General features: G+C 52.1%; 1 protein-coding gene across 7 annotated transcripts in view; it reads right to left on the bottom strand.

Annotated features, from left to right (window-relative positions):
* The window catches only part of PCM1 (pericentriolar material 1), a 382,937-nt gene that overhangs the window by 113,891 nt on the left and 253,252 nt on the right, over positions 1-15,794 (bottom strand). For all 7 annotated transcript variants that reach the window (XM_075347110.1, XM_075347104.1, XM_075347105.1 and 4 more), the window contains 3 exons: positions 11,805-12,032; positions 4,853-5,075; positions 4,135-4,280 (listed from right to left, as the gene is read on the bottom strand). In XM_075347110.1, the coding sequence (XP_075203225.1) occupies positions 4,135-4,280; positions 4,853-5,075; positions 11,805-12,032 (597 nt within the window). The remainder of the gene's footprint in view (positions 1-4,134; positions 4,281-4,852; positions 5,076-11,804; positions 12,033-15,794) is intronic.

Here is a 15,794-nt window from a genome sequence, read left to right as displayed (position 1 = left end):
GGCTTGCCGACTGCGTGTGCCGCCTTGGTGGTTGATGTATGCCACCGCTGTGGAATTGTCTGACTGAATTCTGATCTGCTTGCCTTCCAGCCACTGCTGGAACGCTTTCAGGGCAAGATACACTGCCCGTATTTCCAGAACATTGATCTGAAGCGAGGACTCTTGCTGGGTCCACGTACCCTGAGCCCTGTGGTGGAGAAAAACCGCTCCCCACCCTGACAGACTCGCGTCCGTCGTGACCACCTCCCAGGATGGGGGTAGGAAGGATTTCCCTTTTGATAATGAAGTGGGAAGAAGCCACCACCGAAGGGAAGCTTTGGTCGCCTGCGAGAGGGAGACGTTCCTGTCGAGGGACGTCGGCTTCCTGTCCCATTTGCGTAGGATGTCCCATTGAAGAGGACGCAGGTGAAACTGCGCGAAAGGAACTGCCTCCATTGCTGCCACCATCTTCCCCAGGAAGTGCATGAGGCGCCTCAAGGTGTGTGACCGACCTTGAAGGAGAGATTGTACCCCTGTCTGTAGTGACCGCTGCTTGATCAGCGGAAGCTTCACTATCGCTGAGAGGGTATGAAACTCCATGCCAAGGTATGTCAGCGATTGGGCCGGTGTCAGATTTGACTTTGGAAAATTGATGATCCACCCGAAACTCTGGAGAGTCTCCAGGGTAGCGTCGAGGCTGTGTTGGCATGCCTCTAGAGAGGGTGCCTTGATCAACAGATCGTCCAAGTACGGGATCACCGAGTGACCCTGAGAGTGGAGGACCGCTACTACAGTAGCCATAACCTTGGTGAAAACCCGTGGGGCTGTTGCCAGGCCGAACGGCAGTGCCACGAACTGCAGGTGTTCGTTTCCTATGGCGAAGCGCAAGAAGCGCTGGTGCTCTGGAGCAATCGGTACGTGGAGATAAGCATCTTTGATATCGATCGATGCAAGGAAATCTCCTTGGGACATTGAGGCGATGACGGAGCGGAGGGATTCCATCCGGAACCGCCTGGTCTTTACGTGTTTGTTGAGAAGTTTCAGGTCCAGGACAGGTCGGAAAGACCCGTCCTTCTTTGGGACCACAAACAAGTTGGAGTAAAAACCGTGGCCCTGTTGCTGAAGAGGAACAGGGACCACCACTCCTTCTGCCTTCAGAATGCCCAGCGCCTGCAGAAGAACCTCGGCTCGCTCGGGAGGCGGGGATGACCTGAAGAATCGAGTCGGGGGACGAGAGGTGAACTCTATCTTGTAACCGTGAGACAGAATGTCTCTCACCCAACGGTCTTTTACCCGTGGCAGCCAGGTGTCGCAAAAGCGGGAGAGCCTGCCACCGACCGAGGATGCGGAGTGAGGATGCCGAAAGTCATGAGGAAGCCGCTTTGGTAGCGGCACCTCCGGTGGTCTGTTTAGGACGTGACTTAGACCGCCATGCATCAGAGTTCCTTTGATCTTTCTGAGGCCTTTTGGACGAGGAGAATTGGGACCTGCCCGCGCCCCGAAAGGACCGAAACCTCGACTGCCCCTTCCTCTGTTGGGGTATGTTCGGTTTGGGCTGGGGTAAGGATGTATCCTTTCCCTTGGATTGTTTGATGATTTCATCCAAACGCTCGCCAAACAATCGTTCGCCAGAAATTGGCAAACTGGTTAAGCGCTTTTTGGAAACAGAATCTGCCTTCCATTCCCGTAGCCACAAGGCCCTGCGGAGTACCACCGAATTGGCGGCTGCAACCGCCGTACGGCTCGCAGAGTCCAGGACAGCATTAATAGCGTAAGACGCAAATGCCGACGTCTGAGTGGTTATGGACGCCACCTGTGGCGCGGACGTGCGTGTGGCTGCGTCAATTTGCGCTTGACCTGCTGAGATAGCTTGTAGCGCCCATACGGCTGCGAATGCTGGGGCAAAAGAAGCGCCGATAGCTTCATAGATGGATTTCAACCAGAGCTCCATCTGCCTGTCAGTGGCATCTTTGAGTGAAGCCCCATCTACCACTGCAAGTATGGATCTAGCTGCCAGTCTGGAGATTGGAGGATCCACTTTGGGACACTGAGCCCAACTTTTGACCACGTCAGGGGGAAAGGGATAACGTGTATCCTTAAGGCGCTTAGAAAAACGCTTATCTGGACAAGCATGGTGATTCTGGACTGCCTCTCTGAAATCAGAGTGGTCCAGAAACATACTCTGTGTACGCTTGGGAAACCTGAAACGGAATTTCTCCTGCTGGGAAGCCGACTCCTCCGCCGGAGGAGCTGAGGGAGAAATATCCAACATACGATTGATGGACGCAATAAGGTCGTTCACTATGGCGTCCCCGTCCGGAGTATCAAGATTGAGAGCGGCCTCAGGATCAGAATCCTGATCAGCTACCTCCGCGTCATCAACCAGAGATTCCCCTCGCTGAGACCCTGAACAATATGATGATGTCGAGGGAAAATCTAAGCGAGCTCGCTTAGTCGGTCTGGGGCTGGGGTCTGTGTCAGAACCCTCAGCTTGGGATCCATGAGATACCCCGGGAGGACATTGTTGGTCCAGCTGAGGTGGGCCAGGGAACAAAGATTCAACAGAGTCCCTGTGCTGAGATACCGGTCTGGACTGCAAGGCTTCCAGTATCTTAGCCATAGTCTCAGAGAGTTTTGCAAACTCCGTCCCTGTCACCTGAACAGTGTTAGCAGGTGGCTCCCCCTGGGCCCCCCCTAGCAGAGGCTCTGGCTGAGTAAGTGCCACAGGGGCCGAACAGTGCACACAATGAGGGTCAGTGGAACCTGCCGGTAACGGGGTCGTACATGCGGCGCAGGCAACATAATAAGCCTGTGTTTTGGCACCCCTGCCTTTCGTGGGCGCCATGCTATTATCTTCCCTGAGCAACACAATAGGGTATATAGCCAGAAATCAACTGTGCACTATACAGTGTAAAATAAACATATAATGTTACACTACTGCACAATGGGGCTAGCACCACAGGTGCTGCTTACCACCCGCTTAAAGCGGTTGTGAGGCCACCAGAGTCCCTGCCTGGGTCTCCCAGATTTTGTCCCCCTCTGCAGCGTCCGAGGAGCTGACAGGAATGCGTCCTGAGGAGAGGAGGGAGCCGTGGGCGTGACCCAGAAAGAGCGGGAACTGGTGCCTGCACTGTGCACAGTGAGGGGAGTGGAGTATGCAAAGCATGCTCCAGCCCTCAGTGCTGCTCGTTCTGTGCAGCGTCCCGCCCTTCCCCTGCCTGTCAGGGCTGTGGGCGGGAGGAAAGGAAACTAGGCCGCAAAAAGCCGGGGACTCTAGTAATAAACGCGGCCGCCGTAAAAGCGCGGCCGGCGTGGAAGTCCCCGGCGCACTACAAGTCCCAGCCGCGCCGCAGTGTTTCCATGGCAGCGGCGGTCAGTGCGGCAGTCCCTATACATAAACACACTCAGCAACGCTGAGTGTGTAATGGCACATATTAACCCGGTCAGCGCCGCGGTCCCCGGTGCACTAGCACACCCAGCAAAGCTGGAGTGTTGCTGTGCGCGGTCCCCACGGGGACACAGAGTACCTCCAAGTAGCAGGGATATGTCCCTGAACGATACCCGGCTCCTATCCAGCAGGCTCCACAGGAGTTGTGGATGAAGCACGGTCTCAGTGCCTGGAGACCGATAGGATCCCACTTCCACCAGAGCCCTGAGGGGGATGGGGAAGGAAAACAGCATGTGGGCTCCAGCCTCCGTACCCGCAATGGATACCTCAACCTTACAACACCGCCGACAAGAGTGGGGTGAGAAGGGAGCATGCTGGGGGCCCTATATGGGCCCACTTTTCTTCCATCCGACATGGTCAGCAGCTGCTGCTGACCAATCTGTGGAGCTGTGCGTGCGTGTCTGACCTCCTTCGCACAAAGCAAAAAACTGGGGAGCCCGTGGGAGCACGGGGGGTGTATAGGCAGAAGGGGAGGGGCTTAACACTTTTGAGTGTAATACTTTGTGCGACCTCCGGAGGCATAGCCTATACACCCAATTGTCTGGGTCTCCCAATAGAGCGACAAAGAAATACAGTATATTTAAATGATAAAGCAGCATTTGTGTATTACAGTAATGTTATAAATCCAATAAGTGTCGATCTGATGAATAGACGAGAAGCCTCAATGATTCAGGTTTCAAACATTAATTTAAAAAACGGGCACATACCTGAGTACATTGTTTTGTTGCCAGTTAAGCTGAGTGTAACACTGATTCAGCTGGTGCATTATCAGGTGGACTTGAGGAGTGCCCACGCTACTTGGCATCACACTGTAAGGATTTGTGAACAGGCTTTGCAAGAGGTAGGAAAGGGACTTGAAAAACAAAACAAAAAATATATAGATTATTAACCGCCTGTGTTGGTCCAGTCATTTTAGTACTTGGATTCATAGATTCTCTCTTCTAAGATTATCTATCCAAATTTGTACAAAGCCATAAGCCTTGGTGGTTCTAACCCGAGCAATCATTGCCACAGATTACTATGTAAGCACTTAACGGCGGAGGAGCCGCAACTATAGCAATCAGGTTGGCAGTCACAGGACGGCTTCCCCGCCTCTGTCCTCTTCTGCGGAGACCGTGAAAGAGTTCAGCTCCGGGGCAGAAAACAATAGAGGAATGGTGCATTTTATTTTTATCAATTTCACAGAACTTGGAATTTTTCCCCTATTTCCATTCTTCAGTTCATCGCTTAGTAAACTGGATGTTGTCAGGCAAAAGCTCAACTCATCCCACAAAAAGACAAGACTTGATATGGCTAGGTCATCGAAGAAATAGAGGTACGACGCTTGGAAGAAGGCAAAGAAAATAAAGTGCAAAATGAAAATATCAGAAGTGTACTGAGATAACATAAATGAGACGCAGAGACAAAGCCGACCTCTACAGTTACCTGCTGGTCTCGCATCAACGTCTGGCATATATTGGTGCTGAACTCTAGCTGCTTCTTCAGCTGGTTTATCTGCTCCTGCCAATGCTCCTTCTCTTCCACCTGGGAAAGCTCTGAGACCCACTGAACGTTCTCTTGTCGCCTCATGCTAATATTCTGCTGTTGTCTGGTCTTTGGAGAGGGACGGTAATTGCCATCAACAGAATATGAACGCTGGTTTCTCCAGCTGGAAGAATAGTTTTGCGTTACACAACTTACTTTATTTTTGCTTTTTAAGGATTAGGTTTTTTTCTGCAATTAATTTGACATGCTTCTAAATTAAAAAAACAAAGCCACTTTGCAGCACATCGTTATTATTAATAAAATTTATTCATTTATATAGCACTGTTAATTCCACAGCGCTTTACATACAATGGCAACACTGTCCTCATTGGGGCTCACAATCTAGGTTCCTTATGAGTATAATTTTGGAGTGTGGGAGGAAACCAGAGTACACAGAGGAAACCCAGGCAAACACAGGGAGAACATACAAACTCCTTACAGCTTTTGGCCTTGGTGGGAATTGAACCTAGGACCCCAGCGCTGCAGGACTGCAGTGCTAACCACTGAGCCACCGTGCCGCCCTTAACAAGGTTTTGGTATATTAACCTACGTTCTCCAGAGAAAAAGAGAATTTTGTTTACTTACCGTAAATTCTTTTTATTATAGTTCCGTCTTGGGAGACCCAGACCTTGGGTGTTTAGCTTCTGCCTCCGGAGGACACACAAAGTACTACACCTAAAAGTGTAGCTCCTCCCTCTGAGCTTATACACCCCCTGGTGAGCCAGTCACAGCCAGTTTAGTGCAAAAGCTGAAGGAGAATAGCCACCCACAAGTAGAACAGAGCAAGAGCCGGAACAACCGGAGACTCTGTCCACGACAACAGCCGGTGAAAACACGTGGAACAAGAAAATTGCCAACAGGCAACAGGGAGGGAGCTGGGTCTCCCAAGATGGAACTATAAGAAAAAGAATTTACGGTAAGTAAACAAAATTCTCTTTTTCTTTATCGTTCCTTTGGGAGACCCAGACCATGGGACGTTCCAAAGCCGTCCCTGGGTGGGAAATAAACAGAAAAACTAAGAAGTAGGCAGAACCTAACTTCACAAATGGGCGACAGCCGCCTGAAGGATGCGTCTGCCCAAGCTCGCATCTGCCGAAGCATGAGCATGCACTTGGTAGTGCTTCGAAAAGGTATGCAGGCTAGTCCAAGTGGCAGCCTGACAGACTTGTTGAGCCGTAGCCTGGTGCCTAAAAGCCCAAGAGGCACCGACAGCTCTGGTCGAGTGTGCTTTGATCCCCGGCGGGGAAGGCACCTGAGTATTCTGGTAGGCGTCCGAAATGGTCGACCTAATCCAACGGGCTAAGGTCGGCTTAGAAGCAGGGAGGCCCTTGCGCCGACCTGTGGTTAGCACAAAAAGAGAGGTGCACCACCTAAGCGCAGCGGTGCGAGACACATAAATCTGGAGAGCATGCACCAGATCTAGAGTATGCAGCGCTTTTTCAAAGCGATGAACAGGGGCCGGACAGAAGGAAGGTAAGGTAATGTCCTGGTTAAGGTGGAAGGGAGAGACCACCTTAGGAAGAAAGTCCGGAGTCGGACGGAGAACCACCTTGTCTTGATGAAAAACTAAAAAAGGTGACTCCGAGGAGAGCGCAGCCAAATCAGAGACTCTCCTGAAAGAAGTTATGGCAACCAGAAAGGCCACTTTCTGTGAAAGCCGATACAAAGAAACCTCCCTAAGAGGCTCAAAGGGGGATACCAAGCTCGCCTGGGCCAGTCCGGTGCAATGAGGATGACTCGACAGCCCTCCATTATGATCTTGCGCAGGACTCTGGGCAAAAGAGCTAGAGGAGGAAACACGTAGGACAGACGAAACTGGGACCAGTCCTGAACCAGAGCGTCCGTGGCGAAGGCCTGAGGATCGTGGGAGCGAGCCACGTAAACAGGAACCTTGTTGTTGTGACAGGATGCCATTAGGTCCACGTCCGGAATGCCCCATTTGCGGCAGATCGACTGAAACACTGCCGGGTGCAGGGACCACTCGCCACCGTCCACGCTTTGACGGCTGCGATAATCTGCCTCCCAGTTGTCCACGCCTGGGATGTGGACTGCGGATATGGTGGACCTGGAGTCCTCCGCCCATTGAAGAATGCGTTGTACCTCCATCATTGCCAGGCGGCTGCGTGTCCCGCCTTGATGATTGATGTAGGCAACCGCTGTCGCGTTGTCTGACTGGACTCGAATGTGCCTGCCCGCCAACAGGTGGTGAAATGCTAGGAGAGCTAGAAGCACGGCTCTGGTTTCCAGCACATTGATTGAAAGGGCTGACTTGGACGGAGTCCAAGTGCCCTGCGCTCTGTGGTGGAAACATACCGCTCCCCAGCCGGATAGACTGGCATCCGTGGTAAGAATCACCCAGGACGGGGCCAGGAAGGAGCGCCCTTGGGACAGGGAGAGGGGTCGAAGCCACCAGTGAAGAGAGCTCCTGGTCCGTGGCGACAGAGCCACCAACTTGTGTAAGGAGGAAGGCCGCTTGTCCCAACAGCGGAGAATGTCCAGCTGCAGGGGGCGCAGATGGAACTGGGCAAAGGGAACAGCCTCCATGGACGCCACCATTTGACCCAGCACCTGCATCAGACGCCTGAGTGTATAACGGCGGGGCCTCAGGATAGAGCGCACCGCCAGCTGGAGTGACAGCTGTTTGATTAAGGGCAACTTCACAAGTGCCGGCAGAGTCTCGAACTGCATCCCTAGGTACGTGAGACTCTGGGTCGGAGTCAGAGTGGATTTGGGAAGATTGACAAGCCACCTGAATTGGGCTAGAGTGGCAAGAGTGAGCGAGACACTCCGCTGACAGTCTGCGCTGGATGGAGCCTTGACTAGAAGGTCGTCCAGGTAAGGGAGCACTGCCAACCCCTGGAGGTGCAGAACCGCAATCACTGCTGCCATGACCTTGGTGAATACCCGAGGGGCCGTGGCTAACCCGAAGGGAAGAGCCACGAATTGGAAATGATCTTCTCCTATTGCAAAACGTAGCCAACGCTGGTGTGAAACTGCAATTGGCACATGCAGATAGGCATCTCTGATGTCGATGGACGCCAGGAAATCCCCTTGGGTCATTGAGGCAATGACTGATCGCAGAGACTCCATGCGAAAGTGCCGCACCCGAACATGCTTGTTGAGAAGCTTGAGATCTAGGATGGGCCGGAAGGTACCGTCCTGTTTGGGAACTAGGAAGAGGTTTGAGTAAAAACCTCTGAACCGTTCCCGGGCGGGAACTGGTACAATTACTCCGTTGGCCTGCAAGGCTGCCACGGCCTGTGAGAAGGCGGCGGCCTTGGAGCAGGGGGGAGTTGAGAGAAAAAAATCTGTTTGGCGGGCTGGAAGAGAATTCTATCCTGTAGCCGTGAGAGATGATATCTCTCACCCACTGATCGGAGACTTGTTGAAACCAAGCATCGCCAAAGTGGGAGAGCCTGCCACCGACTAAGGATGTTGCTGGAGCGGGCATAGAGTCACAAGGAGGCTGCCTTAGTGGAAGAACCTCCTGCTGTCTTCTGTGGACGCGCTTTTGGGCGCCAGTTGGATTTCTGGTCCTTAGCTGAGTTAGCGGACGAGGCAGAGGGCTTAGAGGACGACCAGTTGGAGGAACGAAAGGAGCGAAACCTCGACTGATTCCTACCCTGGACAGGTTTCCTTGTCTTGGTTTGTGGCATGGAAGTACTCTTCCCGCCAGTAGCTTCTTTAATAATTTCATCCAGCTGTTCACCGAACAGCCAGGAACCAGCAAAAGGGAGCCCAAAGGGAGCCCTTCTTTGAAGAAGCATCTGCCTTCCACTCTCGAAGCCACAAGATCCTGCAGATAACGAGGGAATTAGCCGAGGCCACCGCAGTGCGGTGAGAAGCTTCTAGCATGGCAGACATGGCATAAGATGAAAAAGCTGAAGCTTGAGAAGTTAAGGCAACCATCTCGGGCATAGATTCCCTGGTGAGGGAATGCATCTCCTCTAGAGAAGCAGAGATGGCTTTGAGGGCTCACACTGCTGCAAAAGTTGGGGAAAACGCGGCCCCCGCCGCTTCATACACAGATTTGGCCAGAAGGTCAATCTGACGGTCAGTGGAATCCTTAAGGGAGGTGCCATCAGCCACCGACACAACGGTCCGGGCTGAGAGCCTAGACACCGGAGGGTCTACCTTTGGGGAATGAGCCCACTCCTTGACCACCTCAGGTGGAAAGGGAAAACTGTCATCAGAACCACGCTTTGGGAAGCGTTTGTCAGGACAGGCCCTGGGTTTGGTCACAGCGGTCTGAAAACTGGAGTGGTTAAAGAACACACTCTTTACTCTCTTAGGCAAGGTAAACTGGTGCTTTTCTGCCAGAGAGGGTTGCTCCTCTGATACTGGAGGGTTGAGATCCAGTACAGAATTAATGGAAGCAATCAAGTCACTAAGTTCTGAGTCACCCTCGGAAAGATCAATGGGGTACATGGAGTTAGCCTCCGAGCCCCCTGTAAAGGCATCCTCCTCATCCTGCGAGTCAGCTCTTGAATCAGAGCCGCGGGATGAGGAGGGAGAGGAAACCCTGCGCCTCCTCTTAGGAGGACGGGGTCTGGGCCCTGATGATGAATCCTCTGTGAGCTCCGGTGGACGGAGGTCAGAAGATAGAGATCCTAAGGGACCCTTAACAAGAGCAGTAGAGGCACCCTGTAAAGGGGGCTGATGCATATTCATCAAAGTCCTGGACAGAAGTCCCATGGACTCAGCAAATGACTGGAAGATAGACCTAGAGAAGGACTCTACCCAGGCCGGGGGTTCAGCCACAGGTGCAGAAGCAGCCTGAGAGACCACTGGGGGTGAGACTCCAGGCTGTGGCACCTCCAAGTTAGAGCAGACATCACAATGTGGATAGGTGCTCGGTTCAGGCAACAGGAGCTTACATGCAGCGCATACAGTATAAAGCTTTGGAGCCTTGCTCCTCGTGTGAGACATGCTGCTGGAGTGGGGAAAACAGCTTCTACAAAGAGAATGAACCCCAGGGAGTATATACAGAGGTCCACAACCAGAGACCGGCTGTGGCTTACCAGACCGCTGGAAGCGGTGTTGTGTGCCCTCCAGATCCCGAAGCCCGGAGCCCCAATGCACAGCACCTCAGCAGGGATGCAGAGTGCAGGATGGCCCAGCGTAGAGTGAAACCTGTCTAAGAAAATGGCCGCCGGAGCGAAGAGAGGGGGCGGGACTTGAGGGCGTTCCTGTAGGAAAGCGGGATCTGGAGGGCCATAGAGACCTGCAGGGGAGGAGACACACACAGCAATGGGGAGTGTCCCTCCCCTGTGCAGGACGGCCGCAGGGAGGAGCCGTGCCTGTCAATCTGCAGGAATGACATGCGAGGGCATGTAACAGAAACTAGGCCTCCGGCAAAGCCGGGGCCTAAATTTGAGCGGCGAGGCCGACGCGCAGGCACCATCGGCGCGGTTCTCGGGCGAAAGCTAGAGAAACCGCCGGAAATGCCAAAATAAATACAGTAAGCACACTCTCCCCATACAATAAAGAACAGGGACCCCCAACATATGAACGTCTCAGGTACTTAGCTGCTGAGACGCAGGGCCAGGTCCCTGGGGATGAGTGCTCCGGTCCAGCAGAGTCCTGAAGGGCTGTGGATGGAGACCGGTCTGCCAGACATGGAGACCGCGCTGGCTCCCACTTCAAGCCAGAGCCCAGGAGGGATGGTGAAGGAGCACGACATGTAAGGTTCCAGCCTTGGAAATCAACCTTACAACACCACCGACACAGTGGGGTGAGAAGGGACATGCCGTGGGTCCAGACGTGGACCCGCACTTCTTCAATCGCTTTCCAAAGAAAAAAAGGAAAAAAATCATATGAGAATGCATGTGTGGATGTATGCCTCCTGAACACAAAGCGATAAACTGGCTGGGACTGGCTCACCAGGGGGTGTATAAGCTCAGAGGGAGGAGCTACACTTTCAGGTGTAGTACTTTGGGTGTCCTCCGGAGGCAGAAGCTAAACACCCAAGGTCTGGGTCTCCCAAAGGAACGATAAAGAAATCCCCTATGTATGTACTGCGGAACATAAATTACTGTTTTCCCGGACACAAAACAATGGCCATAGAGGAAAAGAGAAAAAATATCAGGGGACAATAAATATAAAGTTTTTTGACATAAATTACAAAAATAGAACAAAGAAAGTAGCATGTGGGATAAAGACTAAAGCCATAGATAAGGAATATGTTGTAGAGATTAAAGGGAATCTGTCACCAGGTTTTTGCTCCCCCACCTGAGAGCAGCATAACGTAGAGACTGAGATCCTGATTCCAGCGATGTGTCACTTACTGGGAGGTTTGCTGTCATTTTGATAAAATCAATGTTATCTCTGCTGCAGATCTAACAGTTATACAGAGTTCATGAATATGCTGGACTAACTGGCAGCAGGCCAAGTAGTCCTCTGATGATAATCTACTGCTGATTAAACAGCGATTTTATCAAAACTATGCTAAGCAGCTCGGTAAGTGACACATCGCTGGAATCAGGATCTCTGCCACTAGTTATGATGCTCTCAGATTAGGTGGAAAAAGCCTGGTGACAGATTCCCTTTAATATAAGAACCTCAAGTTCCCAGGACCCTCAAATTGTCCTCCTGATTGTCAGAGGAAATGTAACATGACCGTACAAATAGGAGCACGTAATAGCTGACCATTTGGTCTGCAGCTTTTTTGCAGACTTCTCACACTGCCTGGTTACAGACCACTAAACCCTGTAGCCATACTATTACTTAGCCCTATTCTTACCAACCTACACTTCGTTACAATGAATCCTGGCAGCACACAGCACATTCTTTTAATAGAATTCTTATTCTGTTCTTTAAAGTTAAAGAACGTTTTGAAAATACATCCACTTACCCAGGTTTATTGGTCTTCCCACTAAAAGCACTCTGATTTATGCCGCTTGGGGGATACATGGCATTTTCTTGGAATGTGTTTTCTTGCTCATCATCTTCCTCTTCTTCTGCCCGATTTACATCTGAAATGCAAGCTTCATCATCATCTTCCTCATTGTCCTCATCCTCCTCCTCCTCCTCATCATCATCAAGGGCACACTGTGTAGATCCACCCCAAGTTGCCATAGTCCTAAAAACAAAAAATAAAGGCTGAAATGAAATCATACTGCTTAGCTTGGATAAAATGACATGCATCACTGTGACTACCATTGTATGATCATTCACTCTAGATCACTGGGACCCAGTTTAGCCCTTAATAAACCCATATAGATCACTTTGTAGCATACAGAATACATTAGGAATTTTTTGTGTTTTTGTAGTTTGGTAGGAACTAAAGGACTCACAGCACATATCCAAACGGCAGTGCTTCATCAGTATGAGCCCCAAGAGCTAGAGCAAAAAGAAGGGAATTTTGTTACTTACCGTAAATTCCTTTTCTTCTAGCTCTTATTGGGAGACCCAGACGATTGGGTATAGCTACTGCCCTCCGGAGGCCACACAAAGCACTACACTAAAAAGTGCAAGGCCCCTCCCCTTCTGGCTATACCCCCCCGTGGTATCACGGGTTCTCCAGTTTTAGTGCCAAAGCAAGAAGGAGGAAGCCAATAACTGGTTTAAACAAATTAACTCCGAATAACGTCGGAGAACTGAAAAACCGTTCAACATGAACAACATGTGTACCCGCAAACAACAAAAAAATCCCGAAGGACAACAGGGCGGGTGCTGGGTCTCCCAATAGGAGCTAGAAGAAAAGGAATTTACGGTAAGTAACAAAATTCCCTTCTTCTTCAGCGCTCTATTGGGAGACCCAGACGATTGGGACGTCCAAAAGCTGTCCCTGGGTGGGTAAAGAGATACCTCATGTTAGAGCTGCAAAACAGCCCTCCCCTACGGGGATGTCACTGCCGCCTGCAGGACTCTTCTACCTAAGCTGGCATCCGCCGAAGCATAGGTATGCACCTGATAATGTTTGGTGAAAGTATGCAGACTCGACCAGGTAGCTGCCTGGCACACCTGTTGAGCCGAAGCCTGGTGTCGCAAAGCCCAGGACGCACCCACAGCTCTGGTTGAGTGGGCTTTCAGCCCTGAAGGAACCGGAAGCCCAGCAGAACGGTAGGCTTCCAGAATTGGTTCTTTGATCCATCGAGCCAGGGTGGCTTTAGAAGCCTGCGACCCCTTGCGCTGGCCAGCGACAAGGACAAAAAGTGCATCTGAACGGCGGATAGGCGCCGTGCGAGAAATATAGATTCTGAGTGCTCTCACCAGATCTAGCAAACGTAAGTCTTTCTCATACCGGTGAACCGGATGAGGACAAAAGGAAGGCAAGGATATATCCTGATTAAGATGAAACGAGGATACGACCTTAGGGAGAAACTCCGGAATGGGGCGCAGCACTACCTTGTCCTGGTGGAACACCAGGAAGGGAGCCTTGGATGACAGAGCTGCCAGCTCAGACACTCGCCTAAGCGATGTGATCGCAACAAGAAACGCCACTTTCTGTGACAGGCGAGAAAAGGAAACGTCCTTTAGAGGCTCGAAGGGCGGCTTTTGCAGAGCAACTAGTACTCTGTTCAGATCCCATGGATCTAACGGCCGCTTGTACGGGGGCACAATATGACAGACCCCCTGTAGGAACGTGCGCACCTTAGGAAGACGTGCTAGACGCTTCTGAAAAAACACAGATAGTGCCGAGACTTGCCCTTTAAGGGAGCTGAGCGACAAGCCCTTTTCCAACCCCGATTGCAGGAAGGAAAGAAAGGTGGCCAATGCAAATGGCCAAGGGGATACTCTCTGTGCAGAGCACCAGGATAAGAAAATCTTCCACGTTCTGTGGTAGATCTTAGCAGACGTTGACTTCCTAGCTTGTCTCATTGTGGCTACGACTCCTTGAGATAATCCTGCGGACGCTAGGATCCAGGACTCAATGGCCACACAGTCAGGTTCAGGGCCGCAGAATTCTGATGGAAAAACGGCCCTTGGGACAGTAAGTCTGGTCGGTCTGGCAGTGACCACGGTCGACCGACCGTGAGATGCCACAGATCCGGATACCACGATCTCCTCGGCCAGTCTGGGGCGACGAGTATGACGCGGCTGCAATCGGATCTGATCTTGCGTAACACTCTGGGCAAGAGTGCCAGAGGTGGGAAGACGTATGGGAGCCGGAACTGCGACCAATCTTGAACTAATGCGTCTGCCGCCAGAGCTCTTTGATCGCGCGACCTCGCCATGAATGCCGGGACCTTGTTGTTGTGCCGGGACGCCATTAGGTCGACGTCCGGCACTCCCCATCGGCGACAGATTTCCTGAAACACGTCCGGGTGAAGGGACCACTCCCCTGCGTCCATGCCCTGGCGACTGAGGAAGTCTGCTTCCCAATTTTCTACGCCTGGGATGTGAACCGCGGATATGGTGGATGCTGTGTCCTCCACCCACATTAGAATGCGCCGGACTTCTTGGAATGCTTGCCGACTGCGCGTCCCTCCTTGGTGGTTGATGTATGCCACCGCTGTGGAGTTGTCCGACTGGATTCGGATCTGCTTTCCTTCCAGCCACTGTTGGAAGGCCAGTAGGGCAAGATACACTGCCCTGATTTCCAGAACATTGATCTGAAGGGTGGACTCCTGCGGAGTCCACGTCCCCTGGGCCCTGTGGTGGAGAAACACTGCTCCCCACCCTGACAGACTCGCATCTGTCGTGACCACTGCCCAGGATGGGGGCAGGAAGGATCTTCCCTGAGACAATGAGGTGGGGAGGAGCCACCATTGTAGAGAGTCCTTGGCCGTCTGGGAAAGAGAGACTTTCCTGTCCAGGGACGTTGACTTCCCGTCCCATTGGCGGAGAATGTCCCATTGAAGTGGGCGCAGATGAAACTGCGCAAAGGGAACTGCTTCCATGGCTGCCACCATCTTCCCGAGGAAGTGCATGAGGCGCCGTAAGGGGTGCGACTGGCCTTGAAGGAGGGATTGCACCCCTGTCTGTAGGGACCGCTGCTTGTTCAGCGGAAGCTTCACTCTCGCTGCTCGAGTATGAAACTCCATGCCAAGATACGTTAGCGACTGTGACGGTGACAGATTCGACTTTGGAAAGTTGATGATCCATCCGAACGTCTGTAGAGTCTCCAGCGTAGCATGTAGACTGAGTTGGCATGCCTCTTGAGAGGGTGCCTTGACAAGTAGATCGTCTAGGTAAGGGATCACCGAGTGTCCCTGAGAGTGCAAGACTGCTACCACCGCCGCCATGACCTTGGTGAAGACCCGGGGGGCTGTCGCCAGACCGAATGGCAGAGCTACGAACTGAAGATGGTCGTTTCCTATCACAAAACGTAGAAAACGTTGATGTTCTGTAGCAATTGGCACGTGGAGATAAGCATCTTTGATGTCTATTGAGGCAAGGAAGTCTCCTTGAGACATTGAGGCAACGACAGAGCGGAGGGTTTCCATCCGGAACCGTCTGGCGTGCACATGTTTGTTGAGCAGCTTTAGATCCAGAACAGGACGGAACGAGCCGTCCTTTTTTGGAACCACAAAGAGATTGGAGTAAAACCCTCGCCCTTGTTCCTGAGGCGGTACAGGAACCACTACTCCTTCCGCTCTTAGGGAGTCCACCGCCTGCAGCAGGGCATCTGCTCGGTCTGGATGTGGGGAGGTTCTGAAGAACCGAGCTGGAGGACGAGAACTGAACTCGATTCTGTACCCGCGAGACAAAATGTTTGTCACCCACCGGTCTTTGACCTGTGACATCCAAATGTCGGAAAAGCGGGAGAGCCTGCCCCCGACCGGAGATGCGGAGGGGGGGGGCTGGAAGTCATGAGGTAGCCTCTTTGGAAGCGGTTCCTCCATTTGCTTTCTTGGGGCCTGCGTGAGCCCGCCAGGAATCTGAGACTCTTTGCGTC

The sequence above is a fragment of the Anomaloglossus baeobatrachus genome, chromosome 1, assembly GCF_048569485.1.
Source record: "Anomaloglossus baeobatrachus isolate aAnoBae1 chromosome 1, aAnoBae1.hap1, whole genome shotgun sequence".
Classification (NCBI taxonomy): domain Eukaryota; kingdom Metazoa; phylum Chordata; class Amphibia; order Anura; family Aromobatidae; genus Anomaloglossus; species Anomaloglossus baeobatrachus.
Note: the sequence above shows the minus strand (reverse complement) of the source record. Positions and strands in the feature narration are given on the sequence as shown.